This window comes from Syngnathus floridae, unplaced genomic scaffold (assembly GCF_059516105.1).
Source record: "Syngnathus floridae isolate MCC-2025c unplaced genomic scaffold, RoL_Sflo_1.0 HiC_scaffold_29, whole genome shotgun sequence".
Taxonomy (NCBI): domain Eukaryota; kingdom Metazoa; phylum Chordata; class Actinopteri; order Syngnathiformes; family Syngnathidae; genus Syngnathus; species Syngnathus floridae.
This window is the reverse complement of record NW_028284058.1, coordinates 170,299-187,647: the sequence shown is the minus strand read 5'-3', so window position 1 is coordinate 187,647 and position 17,349 is coordinate 170,299. Positions and strand designations below refer to the sequence as shown.

The window sequence follows — 17,349 nt, the reverse complement described above, 5'->3', positions numbered from 1 at the left end:
TTTGTGATTTAATTAATAGCCTGTTGTCATGTTAAGGGTAATCAGACTTGTATATAATTCTAATGGCCTTCTTTTGAAAACTATTCTGAATTACAACTTTGGATCTTATATTACTTTGCAACAATCTACTCCGTGACAGATTAGGCAGTATAATCACATATGTTAACTTCAGTGCCCACACTGTATTTATTTATGGTTATTTGTTAAATCAAGTACTGTTAGACATGAAATAGGAAGTGTTTAACATAAATGTTATGGCTACTCACCATTGTAGCTCGCTCCTGGTCAATGATACGAGCCTCTTCTTGCAGTGGAAAACTTGCAGCCAACAAACACCGTGGAACCTAAAGGAATGAAATTAAACATTAACATTTCGCCTCGACCAATTTTCACACGTACAACGCAACGCGGCTACACTTCTGCTATTACAAACGTAAATCTCCTTAAACACAATGAGTGTTACTTACCGTGTACGCTCTAGACCAGGAGTGTCAAAGTCAAATGGACGGAGGGCCAAATAAAAAAATTAGCTACAAGCCGAGGGCCGGACTGATCGAATGTTCATTGAAATTTTTTTAAATGACGCATATAGTCTAGTGAACCTAATTGAACCTACTGAAAACTTAACAAATATATTCCAATATGATCAGATAAATAAAGCAATATTTTCTTATGGCTCTGTCAATAATCTTTAATTTTCAACAGACACAAACGACAAATTTCCTTTATATAAAAATCCCCATAACATGAACATTAAATGAAAGAAACCTTTATTGTTTAAGGCACCATCAGTAACCTATATTTTAAATTTTAGCAAAAGTGGGCTAAATTTACTTCAAAGAAAAAAATAATAGCAATTTTCTATCATCCACGCAACTGAAATATTTTTAAAATGTAATTGGATTGAAATACAATAAAATAAAGTGCAAAAATCTATTACTCAAAAGTAACATGCAGTGAAAACAAATATTAAACTTTAACTTTTAAACTTTCTATTTTAGCAAAAGTGGGCTAAATTTACTTCAAAGAAAAAAATAATCCGCGTCTTTCGTTTCATAATGTCGTCTCAGATTATACTCTTTCAGTACCGCCACACTTTCTCCACACAGAAGACACAGGTTTTCCTGCTACCTCCGTGAACATATACTCCGACTCCCACCTTGTTTGAAACCCCCGGTTCTCAGTGTCCACCTTCCTTTTTGCCATTTTTGATGGGTATCTGAAAGTTAATTTTACAGTTATGCTGACGACTGCTGTGCTAATAATAAACACTGAAATGAAGCAGCGTACTGCTCGGTGCGTCACCGTTGCATTGTGGGAAATGTAGTATTGGTGCTTGTAAAAGATCTGCGGGTTGCCGCTTGCTGCGGTCTGCGGGCCGGTTCTAATCATAAATCAAGATCATCCCAGGGGCCGTAAAAAACCTTCTCGCGGGCCGGATGTGGCCCGCAGGCCTTGACTCTGACATATGTGCTCTAGACGGTCCAGTTGCAAGCAGAAAATAAAGATATTTCTGTTGATAATCGTCGCTGCTCAGTGGCTCACGGCCATCGCGCCAACAGATTTGAATTTTGGCGGAGGTTCGGGCAATTACGTCATATCCACGGCACATGACTGCGACGTAATACCCGCTTATCTGAAACGGCAGTTAAAAGTAGAGTTACATCAAGTTTTCTTGGAACCTAAACGAATGAAAGAAAACTATCATTTGGCCACAACCAACATTCACAGATACAACACAACGTGCGGGGTTGGGGTTAAAGATTGAGTGAAGGGCCCTCGTTTTAAACTACCGTAATTGCCGGACTATAAGCCGCACCGGATTATAAGCCGCACCAGCTAATATTCATGGATATTTTAGTTTTTTTCTTACATAAGCCGCACCGGTCTATAAGCCGCACGTGCACACGAGTTTTTTACAAAGAAAGACAGTACATAGAAAGCCTTTTTAACGTTTTAATAACATACTTGAACATGTCTTTCTAAACATTGCCTGTGACGCAGCAGTAGTACCGCAGCAACGCGGAAGTGTGCACGCGAGTTATTAGCAAAGAAAGACTGGACACAGAAAGTTTTTTTAAAGCTTTAATAACATACCTTAACATTTCTTTCCAAACACTGCCTGTGACGCGGCAGTAATACCGCAGCAACACGGACGTAACACAGCAAAGTCAGAGACGCGGCGGTCACGCAGCAGCAAAACGGTAGCACAGCACTAACAGGGCTGGTTAAAAAAAAACGTACCAGTAAAAGTAAAAAAGAGCCGTCTTCATCTTCCTCCTGTGCACTGAAACCATCAAAGTCTTCCTTGTTAGTGTCCGATTGGAATAGCGTTGGATATCCTTCGCCTCACTTTCTCAGTCTCTCTTTCGTCGTCGCTTTTATGCATTTCTTCGAGTTCTTCATGCTTATCTTATTCATGCACGAAGCGCTAAATTACATTAAACTAGCGATATAACGTATAACGTAAAAGCGGCATCATGCATTTCTTTTGTCCCCCATAATGACGGTTTGTGTATAAAAGCTTCCTTTCAGTAATGTCCGTGTTCATCTCATTATGTATCTTCTTTGTGAGTGTGAATGTGTGCGTGATGCGCGAGACGATCAAAACACAAGCGAGCAAGTCTTCTTCGGCGCATTATCTCTTCTTCGTCTGTCTCGCTCTTGCTTCCTGCTCAAGCGCCCCCTGGAGAGCGGAGGCCGTAAAAATCCATAAATACGCTCCAGAGTAGACAACACAATGACATCAACATCGACTGCCTTTGGCTTAAAAGCGGCATCATATGCATTTCTTTTGTCCCCCATAATGACAGTTTGTGTATAAAGGCTTCTTTTCAGTAATGTTCGTCTTGATCTCGTTCTGTCTCTTATTTGAGTGAATTATACTGCACTATTCGCCTGGCGGATGGACATGCGATCAACACACCACTTTTCTCCCCAGTGACGTGTATAAAAGCAGGTGTCCACGTTGTAACATGAGATATTTACACAGAAAGATGATACACAGAATTTTTTTTTACAGTAATTTTTAATTACTGTAATTATATGCATTTTTTCCAAAAAGTGCACGGCAGTAACAGCAGCAACAAGGCAGTACAACGACAGTAAAACTGCAGTAACACATCTGGTTAAAAAAATAACCAGCCTACCAGAAAAGTAATCGATCGCTTACTGTAAATAAATGTCTTTTTCCAAAAAGTGCCTGTAACACGGCAACAACACGGCAATAACACAGCAGTACAACGGCAGTAACACCGCTGGTTAAAAAAAGTAACCAGCCTACCAGAAAAGTCATTGATCGCTATCTTCATCTTCCTCCTGTGCACTAAAACCACTGAAGTCTTCTTCTTCAGTGTCAGACTTGAACAGACTCAGGATGACTTCGTCAGACACTTTTACACCGTCTCTCTCTTTTTCGTTGTCGCTGTCACTGTCACTTTCGTCTCGAGGCGAAGATGTGCTCGCACCGTTCTCTTCCTCACGCAGCAGTCCAGCCTTTCGAAAGCCGTTGGTGATCGTGGATTTTTTCACACTGCCCCACGCAGTCAGGATCCACTGGCAGACTTGAGCAAAAGTTGCTCTTCGCATGCGGCCAGTTTTGGTGAACGATTTCTCGCCGCTGGTCATCCACGCCTCCCACTCAACTCGGAGTGCCACTTTAAATGCACGATTCACACTGATATCGAGTGGCTGCAAATACTTTGTTGTTCCCCCAGGAATCACAGCTGGAATTGAGTTTGTCCTCTTGATGGCAGCTTTCACAGAATCTGTGATATGGGCCCTCATGCTGTCCAAAACGAGCAGCGTTTTTTTTCTGTGAAAAAATCCTCCTGGTCGCTTGACGTAGCACTCCGCCAGCCATTCCTTCATTAGGCTTTCCATCATCCACCCTTTCGTGTTTACTTTCACGACGATGCCTTTCGGGAGGTTTTCTTTTGGCATAGTCATTCGCTTAAAAATCACCATTGGTGGAAGCTTTTGTCCGGATGCTGTGCAGCTCAGAACACAAGTGAAATGCGTTCTCTCATGGCCAGTTGTTTTCAGCGTGACGGAGGATTCACCTTTCCTGTTTACAGTCCTAGTGAGAGGTAAGTCAAATGTCAAAGGCACTTCATCCATATTTATGATCTCGTCTGGTCCGATGGAATTCTCAGCTATCTTTGTTTGTGTGAATTTGTGGAAGTTTGTAACTTTTTCCTCGTAGTCGGGAGGGAGTTGCTGACACACAGTCGTGCGTGCCCTGATTGACAGGCCCTTTCGTCTCATAAATCTGAAACACCACGATGGTCCACCTTTAAAATCTTCAATCTTCTTTTCGGTGGCGATTGTTTTGGCTTTCAGTCGGATCTGCACGGTGGAAACACCTCGGCCGTCTGCTCTCTGTGTGTTCACCCAGTCTTCAAGAATGTTTTCAACTTCGGGCCATCTGCCTTTGTTGCCTCTGAAAGCTTTTGTCGTCTTTTTGCATTGTGTCAGTTCTTCACTCTGCCGTCTCCAACGTCTCACCATCGATTCATTGATGCCAAGCTTACGTGCCGCCGCTCTATTTCCGTCTTTGACAGCCAAATTGATTGCTTTTAATTTAAAAGCTGCATCAAATGAATTTCTTCGCGTGCTTTCCATGGTGAGGGTGTGTGCGTGATGCGCAAACTAGCACGTTTTCTTTGTCTGTCTCGCTCTTTTTTTTTTTTTTTTTTTTTTCTGCTCCTCTTAATTATTTATTTATTTATTTATTTGTTGTTGTGTTATTTATTCATTATTTATTCAGCACGCTTTTGTTATACTTGTTTACTGTTGTCTGTTGTGAGCCATGTCTTGTCACCGTGGGATAGGGGGGAACGAAATTTCGGTTTCTTTGTGTGTCTTTGGCATGTGGAGAAATTGACAATAAAGCTGACTTTGACTTTGACTATTGCTTCCTGCTAGAGCGCCCCCTGGAGGCCATAAAATCCATAAATACGCCGCGCCGCCATTTAAACCTCAGGGTTCAAAGTAACTTTCTGAATAAAATGCATTAAACGTTCACATTCATTACTTGTTTTTGGTGAGCAAAATGTCAGAAGAATTGAATTCAAATGCTGATTGATTGGGTTTTAATACAATGCAGATGGTCCAAACAGCGCCACTGCTTTGTGTAATCTCTGAGTCACATGGCAGTGTAAGAGAAAGGGTTTAGAGCACAGGTGTCGAACTCAAGGCCCCACATCATTGTATGTGGCCCGCAAAGACAAATTGTGCATCAAATTCGTGTCATTACTAGAACTGCAAATTGTCTTCACTTTTAATAATAGCTTTTTTTAAAAATATTTGACCAGTTTTTACTCGTCTGATTTGAAAACGAGTTATTTGTCAGTTTGTTTTGTAGCTTTTACTGTATATAATAGTGTTAAGAGTAAAACTGATCAAGTCATCACAAAAATCACGAAAAAAATCTTATATAAGCCGCACCTGACTATAAGCCGCAGGGTCCAAAATTTTGGAAAAAAGTCGCGGCTTATAGTCCGGAAATTACGGTACTGTTTTGAAAAGGAGTGGGAACAAGTAAGACGTATTTAATTTATTTAATGGGAAGTAGTAAGACTTATTAAATTTATTTAATCTACTTTTCTTCCCAGGCAAAATTTGATGTGCTGCAATTCCAAATTTCCAAAGTGAATGAAGGAATGAAGTCCTTTAAATTATGATTTTGTATAAATACTAGGCATTAACACAAAATCGACGGCACAAAATGGGCAGACTTTACTTGTTTGAAAAGGACTGGTTACAAGACAGACTTTTTTAATTTATTTAATGGGAAGAAGACTTATTTAGTTTAATTGATCTATTTTTGTTCCCTGCCAAAATTCGATTTGCTGCAATTCCAAATTTCCAAAGTGAATGAAGGAAAGAAGTCGTTTAAATTATGATTTTGTTTAAATACTAGGCATAGACACAAAATCTACGGCACAAAATGGGCAGACTTTACTTGTTTGAAGAGGACTGGTTACAAGACAGACTTTTCTGATTTATTTAATGGGAAGAGGACTTATTTAGTTTATTTAATCTATTTTTGTTCCCTGGCAAAATTGGATTTGCTGAAATTGTATTTTGCCAAATCTCGATTTGAGACCTGATAGGAAGTATTAAACGCTTAGTTAAATCAATACAAGTTGGTAATAAGAGCGAGTAATGTTGGTTGAACCGATGAATGAAGGTTGAAAGCAATTTAAATTATGACTTTGTATAAATACTAGATATTAACAGAACATCTACTGCGCAAAATGGGCAGAGTTTACTTGTTTGAGAAGGAGTGGCTTATTCAAAACTAAGATTTATGTAATCTGTTTGTTCCCAGGCAAAATTGGATGTGATGCAATTCCAAATTTCACCACATGATGGTGCCCAATTTTGACTTCATAGGACATATTAAACACTTAGCATGTTATTATGTTCAAGGTAATCAGATTTGTTTATCATTCTAATGGCCTCTTCAAAACTATTCTGGATTACTACTTTGGATCTATTCTACATTACTTGGCAACAACATACTCTGTAACAGATTAGGCAGTATAATCACATATGTTAACTTGAGAGTGCCCACACTCAATCTACTTATCGTGATGTGTTAAATCAATTACTGTTAGACATTATTTGTCTGATAATCTACCAAATCTTTGAATTGAAGAATTTGTGATTTAATTAATAGCCTGTTGTTATGTTAAGGGTAATCAGACTTGTATATAATTCTAATGGCCTTCTTTTGAAAACTATTCTGAATTACAACTTTGGATCTTATATTACTTTGCAACAATCTACTCCGTGACAGATTAGGCAGTATAATCACATATGTTAACTTCAGTGCCCACACTGTATTTATTTATGGTTATTTGTTAAATCAAGTACTGTTAGACATGAAATAGGAAGTGTTTAACATAAATGTTATGGCTACTCACCATTGTAGCTCGCTCCTGGTCAATGATACGAGCCTCTTCTTGCAGTGGAAAACTTGCAGCCAACAAACACCGTGGAACCTAAAGGAATGAAATTAAACATTAACATTTCGCCTCGACCAATTTTCACACGTACAACGCAACGCGGCTACACTTCTGCTATTACAAACGTAAATCTCCTTAAACACAATGAGTGTTACTTACCGTGTACGCTCTAGACGGTCCAGTTGCAAGCAGAAAATAAAGATATTTCTGTTGATAATCGTCGCTGCTCAGTGGCTCACGGCCATCGCGCCAACAGATTTGAATTTTGGCGGAGGTTCGGGCAATTACGTCATATCCACGGCACATGACTGCGACGTAATACCCGCTTATCTGAAACGGCAGTTAAAAGTAGAGTTACATCAAGTTTTCTTGGAACCTAAACGAATGAAAGAAAACTATCATTTGGCCACAACCAACATTCACAGATACAACACAACGTGCGGGGTTGGGGTTAAAGATTGAGTGAAGGGCCCTCGTTTTAAACTACTGTTTTGAAAAGGAGTGGGAACAAGTAAGACGTATTTAATTTATTTAATGGGAAGTAGTAAGACTTATTAAATTTATTTAATCTACTTTTCTTCCCAGGCAAAATTTGATGTGCTGCAATTCCAAATTTCCAAAGTGAATGAAGGAATGAAGTCCTTTAAATTATGATTTTGTATAAATACTAGGCATTAACACAAAATCGACGGCACAAAATGGGCAGACTTTACTTGTTTGAAAAGGACTGGTTACAAGACAGACTTTTTTAATTTATTTAATGGGAAGAAGACTTATTTAGTTTAATTGATCTATTTTTGTTCCCTGCCAAAATTCGATTTGCTGCAATTCCAAATTTCCAAAGTGAATGAAGGAAAGAAGTCGTTTAAATTATGATTTTGTTTAAATACTAGGCATAGACACAAAATCTACGGCACAAAATGGGCAGACTTTACTTGTTTGAAGAGGACTGGTTACAAGACAGACTTTTCTGATTTATTTAATGGGAAGAGGACTTATTTAGTTTATTTAATCTATTTTTGTTCCCTGGCAAAATTGGATTTGCTGAAATTGTATTTTGCCAAATCTCGATTTGAGACCTGATAGGAAGTATTAAACGCTTAGTTAAATCAATACAAGTTGGTAATAAGAGCGAGTAATGTTGGTTGAACCGATGAATGAAGGTTGAAAGCAATTTAAATTATGACTTTGTATAAATACTAGATATTAACAGAACATCTACTGCGCAAAATGGGCAGAGTTTACTTGTTTGAGAAGGAGTGGCTTATTCAAAACTAAGATTTATGTAATCTGTTTGTTCCCAGGCAAAATTGGATGTGATGCAATTCCAAATTTCACCACATGATGGTGCCCAATTTTGACTTCATAGGACATATTAAACACTTAGCTTGTTATTATGTTCAAGGTAATCAGATTTGTTTATCATTCTAATGGCCTCTTCAAAACTATTCTGGATTACTACTTTGGATCTATTCTACATTACTTGGCAACAACATACTCTGTAACAGATTAGGCAGTATAATCACATATGTTAACTTGAGAGTGCCCACACTCAATCTACTTATCGTGATGTGTTAAATCAATTACTGTTAGACATTATTTGTCTGATAATCTACCAAATCTTTGAATTGAAGAATTTGTGATTTAATTAATAGCTTGTTCAGGGTAATCAGACTTGTATATAATTCTAATGGCCTTCTTTTGAAAACTATTCTGAATTACAACTTTGGATCTTATATTACTTTGCAACAATCTACTCCGTGACAGATTAGGCAGTATAATCACATATGTTAACTTCAGTGCCCACACTGTATTTATTTATGGTTATTTGTTAAATCAAGTACTGTTAGACATGAAATAGGAAGTGTTTAACATAAATGTTATGGCTACTCACCATTGTAGCTCGCTCCTGATCAATGATACGAGCCTCTTCTTGCAGTGGAAAACTTGCAGCCAACAAACACCGTGGAACCTAAAGGAATGAAATTAAACATTAACATTTCGCCTCGACCAATTTTCACACGTACAACGCAACGCGGCTACACTTCTGCTATTACAAACGTAAATCTCCTTAAACACAACGAGTGTTACTTACCGTGTACGCTCTAGGCAAAATTGGATGTGATGCAATTCCAAATCTATCTGAAACGGCAGTTAAAAGTAGAGTTACATCAAGTTTTCTTTTTTAATCAACACAATCATTTACAACCGTTGACCAGAAAGAATCGTCGAAATTCGACGTCCCCCACAAACGCCACGCTCACTCGCTTTTCAGGGCAACAAAAGTACTTCTTTTTAAAAACGATGAGCTGTACTTACCGTGTACGCTCTGGACGGTCCAGTTGCAAGCAGAAAATGAAAATATTTCTCTTGTTAGTCGTATGTTACCATCCGCTGTGTCTTTTTCAACATCGCCGCCATTTTCCTACTTCCTGCTGCGAGCCACGCCCACGGATTTAAATTTGGGCGGAAGCTCTTTCCATTGGCGTCGTTTTCGCGTATAGCAAATCCGATTGGTTGGGAAGGGGGCACGGTTATGCAGCCGAGGGGTCCTGTGATCGGTGGGATGTAAAGTAGGCGTCGACGTCACGTCCGCGTCACGTGACCACGACGTGGCAGACGTCATATAGCAACCGCTGTTTTGTTTAGTAGACTTACAGTTGTTATGCATTGACATAATGGCGCACACACCAAATAGATTTAAATAAATTAAATAATTCTTCTGCCCACTCTCTTTTAAACAAGTTAACTCTCCCCGCGGATTTGAATTCCGGCGAAAGTTACGCCCATCGACGTCACGTATGTCACGTGACCACGACGTGGCAGATGTCATATAGCAACCGCTGTTTTGTTTAGTAGATTTACAGTTGTTATGCATTGGCATAATGGTGTGCACTCAAAATAGATTTAAATAAATTAAATATTTCTTCTGCCTACTCCCTTTTAAACAAGTTAACTCTGCCCACGTCCATTGACGTCTTGTCTGCGTCACGTGACCACGACGTAGCGACGTCATATAGTAACCGCTGTTTTGACCAGTAGACTTAGTTATTATGCGTTGACATAATGGCGCACTGGTTAGCATGGCCACCTCTTAAGCATGATGATGCGGGTTCGACGCCTGATCAATGTTAGCATGGAGTGAGCTGAAGTGCATGGCGCTGAAGATTTGAATCTTTGAAATGCGCTGAGGTCTGACATATCAGGCAGAATGGTTTGCCATCACGTTCAACAAAAAATAGAAACTTTCCCACTCTGATTAAAACGTCCTGTGTTCATCTACGTATTTTCGTTTTGCTGTGCATCTTTTCCCTGCCATTTCGAGAGCCCAATTGACACTCATAGTTTAAAGAAATGTGTTTGCCCATCCTACTTTGTGGAATTTCACCACATGCGCTTTTGACCAAAATACCAAATTGAACTCAAGTGAAGCCAACACGCACAACCCACCCCCCCCCCCCCCCCCCCCCCACACACACACACACACACAAATGTTGATATGAACATAAAAGAGCCGCATGCGGTTCGGGAGTTGCGGCTTGGCCAAACCTGTACTATACAACTTTATTTGTATAAAATTTTCACAACAGCTGTCACACAAACAAAGCGGGAAAAACCGAAGACGTGCGTGTTCCGCCCACGCTGGATTTATTTGCACCTTTGAAAAGACACCGTATTGCCGCAGATGTGGCAAAGAGTACTTTTGGGCATCTGAGACGGAAGGATGTCCAAAGCATCACGTCACCTGCTCTGGTAGGCATGGTGGTGGGACGTTGAGGTCAACCGCTTTGGGGTTGGCTGAATCTTTGATCGCAGGATGCCACACACTTGAAGACAGAAGCAGAAAAGCAGAGCTAAATGCAAAATGTACTCACCGGTGACTCCAATTTTTTTCCCCCCTGAAGAAACAGCTGGACGGGTGGCCCCGGCTGGCCAGTGGGACTCTTGTTATTCTGACCCTTTTTAGTGCGCGTTTGGGGCAACAACCGTTTTTTGTGGCGCTCTCTTCTGGTTCAAAAGTGCCCTGCATGTGAATTTGCTTTTCCTGCCTTCTGATTGGATGAGCGCCGGTGTGACGCGGTGCCTCTGTCACCGTGGCGGGGGGTATACGTTGGCATCGGAGCGTCTGCCAACGTCTGAGACCGGCTGGCAGTGTATCGGAGGTGTCGAGTGCGGTGCCGCTGGAGCTCACTCACCAGCTGGTGTTAGGGCCACAGAATGAAGGCCAAGGAGAAGAATAGAAAGAGAAACAGAAACTTCTCCTCCAATTGTTTGATTTGTCTCTTCTGAGCTTCGATGAATTCTTTCAGCTCTTTGTTCCTCTAGGACGGACAAATGGAAAGTGGCATTCAAAAGCCAGTAAGCGTGCAAGTAAGTGCCGGGCTGGCTTTGGGCCCTTACCTGTTGCGCGCTGTGCAGCAGATCCATTCTCTCTTGGAGGATGCAAGCGTCGCGCTCCCTCAACTCGCACATCAGGGCTCGCTTCCATTGGTCCACGGCGCTCCTAAGCTCTTCTCTCTGATCCGCCGTCAGCACGTCATTCACGCCAGCGTGGCTGGCTTTTTCGCCGTCTGTGGCGGGGCAGTCCCGCTGCGGTAGCGCCTCGTACAACATGGCCTCCAGCTCCAGGATCCTCTGGGCCGCAATCCTCGTCCATCAGTGGTCCGGCGGGAGATTTGAGGGCGGCTTACCTTATGAGCCTGGTCCATGGAACACTTCCTGAAGTCCAACTCTTCATCCAGGTAGCCCTTCTGCTTGCAGAACATATCCTAGCACAGCTCAAGGTCAGAATTGTTGGGGCACATTGCCGGAGTTCCCCTTGGCTGATGTCGCGTGTCTGTCTACCTTCTCACTTTCAATGTCCAACATCTTCTGTTGAAGTGCTGACTTGGTCACTTTGATGTATTCTAACCACTGAGGAAAGGCTGCTGTCACATAAGCAGAATGCGAGAGCGTGCGTGGACGTGCGCGTTACCTTCTCGGCTAGGGTGAGAAGGGTCCTGGCGTGAATCACGACCACCTGCTCCTCGTTGGTGAGATTCTGCAAGAGCCCAAAGGCACAGCGTCAACAAGCTTCTTTCAGCGCAAAGCCTTCCAAAAGTCACATTTGAGCCACCGAGTCTCGTGGAGTGCGAACATAAGGAGTTCGACATACACTTACGGCGTTATAGCCCAGGATGTCCAGCTTCTTCATCAGATCACTGATGACGATGTCCGGGGGAAAGGCGCAAGGAGCAATGTAAGGTGTTCTGGGACCTCGGGTTAAGGTTAGGGTTGCGAGGGACGCCTTACGTACGCTCACGCCCTCGGCCTCGCAGTAGATCTGCAAAGGGCTGAGGCCGTCTGGGAAACGGACTTGCAGAAACTTCAAGACGGGGGAGCGCCACTCCCTCTCCTGAAAGGCAGAGGCATGCATCCGTCCGTCCGTCCGTCCGTCCGTCCGTCACATCTCTGGCCTCAACACGCTTGTGCGAGTCTTCCCACCTCCAGCTCCAGGATGCGGAACTCAAGCAGTTCGTTTTGGTCTCGGATATCCTGGATGTGCTCTTTCAGACGCGCTTCTTCCGCCTCCATCCGCCTGACCTGAAAAGACAGTCAGACCTCATCTGCGGGGCTTCCCGACAGGTGTGACGCCAAGCGACTCCGCCCAGCGCCTTTCTTTCCGTCACCTTTTCGGCCAACTGCTGATTGCTCTGACGCAGCAGCTGCTTCTCCTCCACCCACTTGACATTCTAGAAGAGACAAACGCGTGGACAGCTTTGGAATGTTGTGTCATTTTCATCCACAAATTCTTTGGTTGACTGGAAAATGACATTTGCTTTTCTCCGCATTTTCCCAGCCACGTTCGGGGGGGGGGGGGGCTGGAGGTTGGTCCAGTAATGCCAGACGGATGAGTGACTGAAGAATGTAGCTATTTTGTCTGAGAAAAAGGTGTGCTCATTGATGAGCTTACCTGTCCTTGTTGCTTCAGCGCTGACTCCAGATCTGCTACTCTGCTTTGATAGTGACCCATTTCTACCATCAGCTTTTCTCTGGTCTGAAAGGAGGAGGAGGGAGGCTCCTCCTCCTCCTTTCAGACCAGAGAACACCCGAGGCTGGGTGAGAACGGGGAGGCTGCGACCCGGCCGGGGGTTGCGGGAAGGGGCGCCACCTTGATCTCCTTCTCGGCGTCGTAGTCCCCTTCGCTGGTCTGGGCTAGCAGAGCGTAGGCTCGTTGCAGCGCTTGATATTCTTGCGTCAGCTGGCGGTAGCGAAGCTCCGCCTCTTCATGCACACACCAATGCAACACAGCACTAGTACCAGAATCAGTCAGACCGGCGACAAAGCACCCGCGACGCAAAGACGAGTCCGATTCCAGGCTGAAGAGGAATGTTTGGTGCCAATACGCTGGCAGAAATGGCGGGCTACCTCTTCGGGTTCCGTGTCGGGGGTTCTGTCGGTGTGAAAAGACAAGGACGATCCGTCCGAGTCCACCAACACGTCTTCGTCGTAGCCGTAAAATGTTTCGATGACCTGCGGGCGCGGAAGCAAACATCTCTCTGAACAAACTGAAGCGACACCTCACGATGAATCGACGAGAGGAACGATAGCGAGAAAAAGGCCATTTCATCTTGCGCAACACCAAGCAGCCGCAAACAAACAGACTCACCTTGCAGGACCTCACGCTTTGTTCCTCCTCAGAGATTCTCGACGTCGGTATCGTAGCAGCAAATCTCTCTCCTGTCGACACAAATAATCCGCCTTTGAGATTCTTTGGATGCAAAGGGAACGAACGGCTCCGGCGCAGAAACAAACGCGACTCACAATGACATTTCTGACATGAGCTCCTGTCTCCAGAGCCTGAAAAACACGTCACCGGCGATGATTGGAGGGACGCTCGTCTTTTCCAAAAGTGACAACTACAGGGTGTGTCAGGGTTTTCCAGATTATCTTTATCGTATCATTGTGTTGCTTTGACTTTGACTGCGACCTGTAATAAATAATATTATTTATCCCTTATTTATCCCTATCGCTTATCCCTTCCTACACAAAGTCGTAAAACACCCCTTGCTATGTTTTGACTAGAGGTCAAGGGCTTCCTCTATTCAATCCACTCTTACACCCACCCTGTTTCTCTTAATTAAAATGCTCGTGCAGGAGCCGAGAGTCAGACTTCATTCGTACAACGGATGGACTCTCCACCTGCAGGTGTCCAAAAGAACTTACTTGTCTCCCGTGTGGTTCTTGCAAAATAAGTTGGAGCGAGCGCAACTCTAACAGGGTGCATTTTGCCACTAGCTGCCTACGGACAATTACGTCGCGCTCGCGGCTCATGGTTGACGGGCTGAGCAGCCGGGCAAGTCCGTCGTTTTCAGCGCACAGCGAGTGGCAAAGGCGCTGACAAAACGGGAGCTTTGAGCTGCTGAAAACGGCAAAACAAGTCTAAAGCGTGTTCAAACGCGTGCGCACAATGCTCCTGCTTGAAAGGTCGGAATTTAAGGGGCCAATTTTTTGGATGGCGGCCGCCGGCCAAGCTTTGGACGGAAAAGGTTTCCTGGCGACAGCGAGCGAGCGCGGCGCTGCCGTACGTGCACCGAGTCGCCTGCCTGAAGACCTTGGACAAGTCGTCGATGATGTGCCGCTGCTCCACAACTTGAAGGAACTCCATTTCACCGTCCTGCTGGCCGCAACCGCGGTCCAGGTCATTGAGCGAACTAGGCCTTCTCTGTGGAACACAAATGCAGTGGACTCTGTTGGCACGCCGCCGTTGTCCGCGTCGACTTACCAAGCTTGCCATCTCCTCGTTCTCCTGGGTGACAAAGCGCACTTTGTTTTCAAGGTGACACAGCACCAGCGAGAGTTCTTCATTCTTCCTGCTCAGGCGTTTGTTTTTGTACAGGAGTGGCAGAAACTGGCTTTCTGTTTCTCTCAGTCGCTTTAGCTGCAAGCATGAAGTGCGGGATGTGAAAGACGCACAACACGCGGGCCAGAACGTATCCATTCCTTTTGCATCGGTTTGAACGGAATCGTGGCTTTGGCTCCCAATAAAAGACATCTACCAGGCAACCGACTCGCCGCGCCGCTCAACTAATAAGCAAGCGCAATGGGTGCCTCGCTGGATGGCGCGCATCAAACGTAGCGCAAACCTTCAAGCGTGCCGTCAATAAATTACCAGTTCATTGCGCTCTTCAGAAAGCAGGGCGTTTCGATCCTCCAGTTTCCTGATGACTGCGCTGAGCTCAGCGATTTTCAGATGAAACCGTCGCGTGTCCCGATCCTCCTGAGACTGAAAACGCCCCGCAACACACACACACAAGCACTCGTTCAAAGTTCAAAACTGTTTTTGTGCTACCTTCCTCCAGCAACGAACTAAGTCATGCGTACTGCAAGTGTGTGATGAGGTGGCTTACGCAATGAAGAGGATTGCTAGTAGCGGCGTTGACCCCACTTCCAGGGTAGTTTAGGCCCGCCCTTTGGGATTCCCTCAGGGCAGCGATCTGCTGCTCGGCAGCCTGAGTCTGCAGCTGAAGGCGGTGGACGTGGCCGGCCCCAGGGCTTCATCCAAAACACTAACCGCTCTGTCTTTCAGCTTGATCTCATCCGTCTGGATGTACAAACGGGGAGCGCTCAGGCAGGCGGGCAAACTCATTTGCCAGAATTGTGACAAAAACAAAGAGAGCAACCGGCCAATTTTTTTCTTGAATCGACTAGAACACCTTTGCTGTGACAAAAGCGAAGCGAGCAACCGGACATTTTCTTCTTGTGAAATAGAATAGAATAGAATGCCTTAGGTGTCATTGCACTGCAGGTATACAACGAAATTGGGAACATAGCCACGCACCGCGCATCTGATCAGTCCTACCAGTCGGCGGATCTCCCTCTCGCAGTCTCTCTTGGTTCGGCTCAGCTCCTCCCGATGCTGGTGATGAGCCGATCGGAGCTCGGCCGCTCGGGACTGCCAGGCCTGCTGGGCCGCTGCCAGGGCTTCTTCCGCGCTCCTGGTGGAGGCGACACCGCTCGGTCTCCCGACACCGCCGCGTCTCCTCCACCTCCGCCAGCAAAGCGCCCCCCCTCCTCACCTGAGCAGACATTGCGCCACACCGGGCCGTTGAGACCGCAACGGAGCGCCGCGACGCTTACTGGGGACAAGCTACACAATACGGTAGCGGCCGCATCGAAGCCCGACGTGGCGTGCGGATAGTCAGACACGGATAGAGCGGATCACCTTGTCCATGGAGCCGTCCCTCAGGCTGAGGACCAAGGCATTCAGTCGCTGGATCTCTCCATCTTTGATTTTGATCACTCTCATCAGCTCCATTTCATGCTGCCGCAGTAATGTCTCCCTGGTAATGGCTAACTCTTTCTGCTTCTCCTCATGGAGTTTGCTTTTGAGTTCCGTCATGGCGGCGGTGGCACGGTGGTGCTCCGCCCGCAGGTCCTGACTTCTCTCTCTCTCCAGACAGCTGACCTGACATGACTTAGACTTAGACTTAGACAAACTTTATTGTCATCTTGTCTGCACATGGTGCATACAAAACGAAATTCCGTTGCATACGTCTTACAACAAAGTAGTGATATTGCAGTTGAATAGAAGTAACATACCCTATGAAAATATATATATATTAAAAATAAGTATAAAGTGCAGCAGTGATAATTATGCAATAGTGCAAGTAGGCAAAACAGTATTCAAGAGTGTGCAGAGGAATGCTAAACCATGTATTAAACTTCTATTTAAAGGGTTTATACAAGTTCAGTAAAGTTGGTAGTGCGAGATAGTGCAAGATAGAGGTCCGTAGTGTCATAAAGTACAGTTCTGTGAATGTGTGATGCAGAGTTCAGTTTAGAGCTCAACAGTTCTAGTGTTCAACAGTCTGATGACAGCAGGGAAAAAGCTGTTGCAGAACCTGGTGGACCTGCAGCGGATGCTGCAAACCTCTTCCCAGAGGGCAGCAGGGAGAACAGTCCATGGTGGGGGTGTGATGGGTCATTGATGATGTTACGGGCACGGGACATGCAGCGCTGAGATGAAATGTCCTGAATGGAGGGAAGAGGAGCCCCTATGATCCTCTCTGCTGTCCTCACCACTCTCCTCACGTTCTTCCAATCGGAGGCGGTGCAGCCTCCACACCACACAGAGAGACAGCTTGTCAGAATGCTCTCTATGGTGCTCCTGTAGAACGTCCTCATGATGGGTGGGGGCAGGTGGGCTCTCCTCATCCTCCGCAGGAAGTACAAGCGCTTCTGTGCCCTCTTGACCAGTGCCGTAGTGTTCATAGTCCAGGTGAGGTCTTCTGTGATGTGGACCCCCAGGAATTTGGTGGTGCTGACCACCTCCACAGCTGAGCTGTTGATGATCAGTGGAGCGTGGTGAGGCTGTTTTTTCCTGAAGTCGACG

The 17,349-nt window shown here is 44.7% G+C and overlaps 1 protein-coding gene across 1 annotated transcript; it reads right to left on the bottom strand.

Moving 5' to 3' along the window:
* Positions 1-10,592: 10,592 nt before the first annotated feature.
* LOC148378731 (janus kinase and microtubule-interacting protein 3-like) lies at positions 10,593-11,811 on the bottom strand. Its single transcript, XM_088367740.1, has 2 exons — positions 11,376-11,811; positions 10,593-11,296 (listed from the first exon to the last, which is right to left on the bottom strand). The coding sequence occupies exons 1-2, from the start codon at positions 11,586-11,588 to the stop codon at positions 11,180-11,182; spliced, it is 330 nt and encodes a 109-aa protein (XP_088223866.1). The 5' UTR covers positions 11,589-11,811; the 3' UTR covers positions 10,593-11,179.
* Between the last annotated feature and the right edge of the window lie 5,538 nt (positions 11,812-17,349).

What these genes read in the sequence shown, in the direction of transcription:
- LOC148378731 (XM_088367740.1), bottom strand. Translation starts at nt 11,588, where the DNA reads ATGTTGTACGAGGCGCTACCGCAGCGGGACTGCCCCGCCACAGACGGC. An exon ending in TGCTGCACAGCGCGCAACAG is followed by an intron (nt 11,297 to 11,375) that starts GTAAGGGCCCAA and finishes TGTCCGTCCTAG; the next exon opens with AGGAACAAAGAGCTGAAAGA.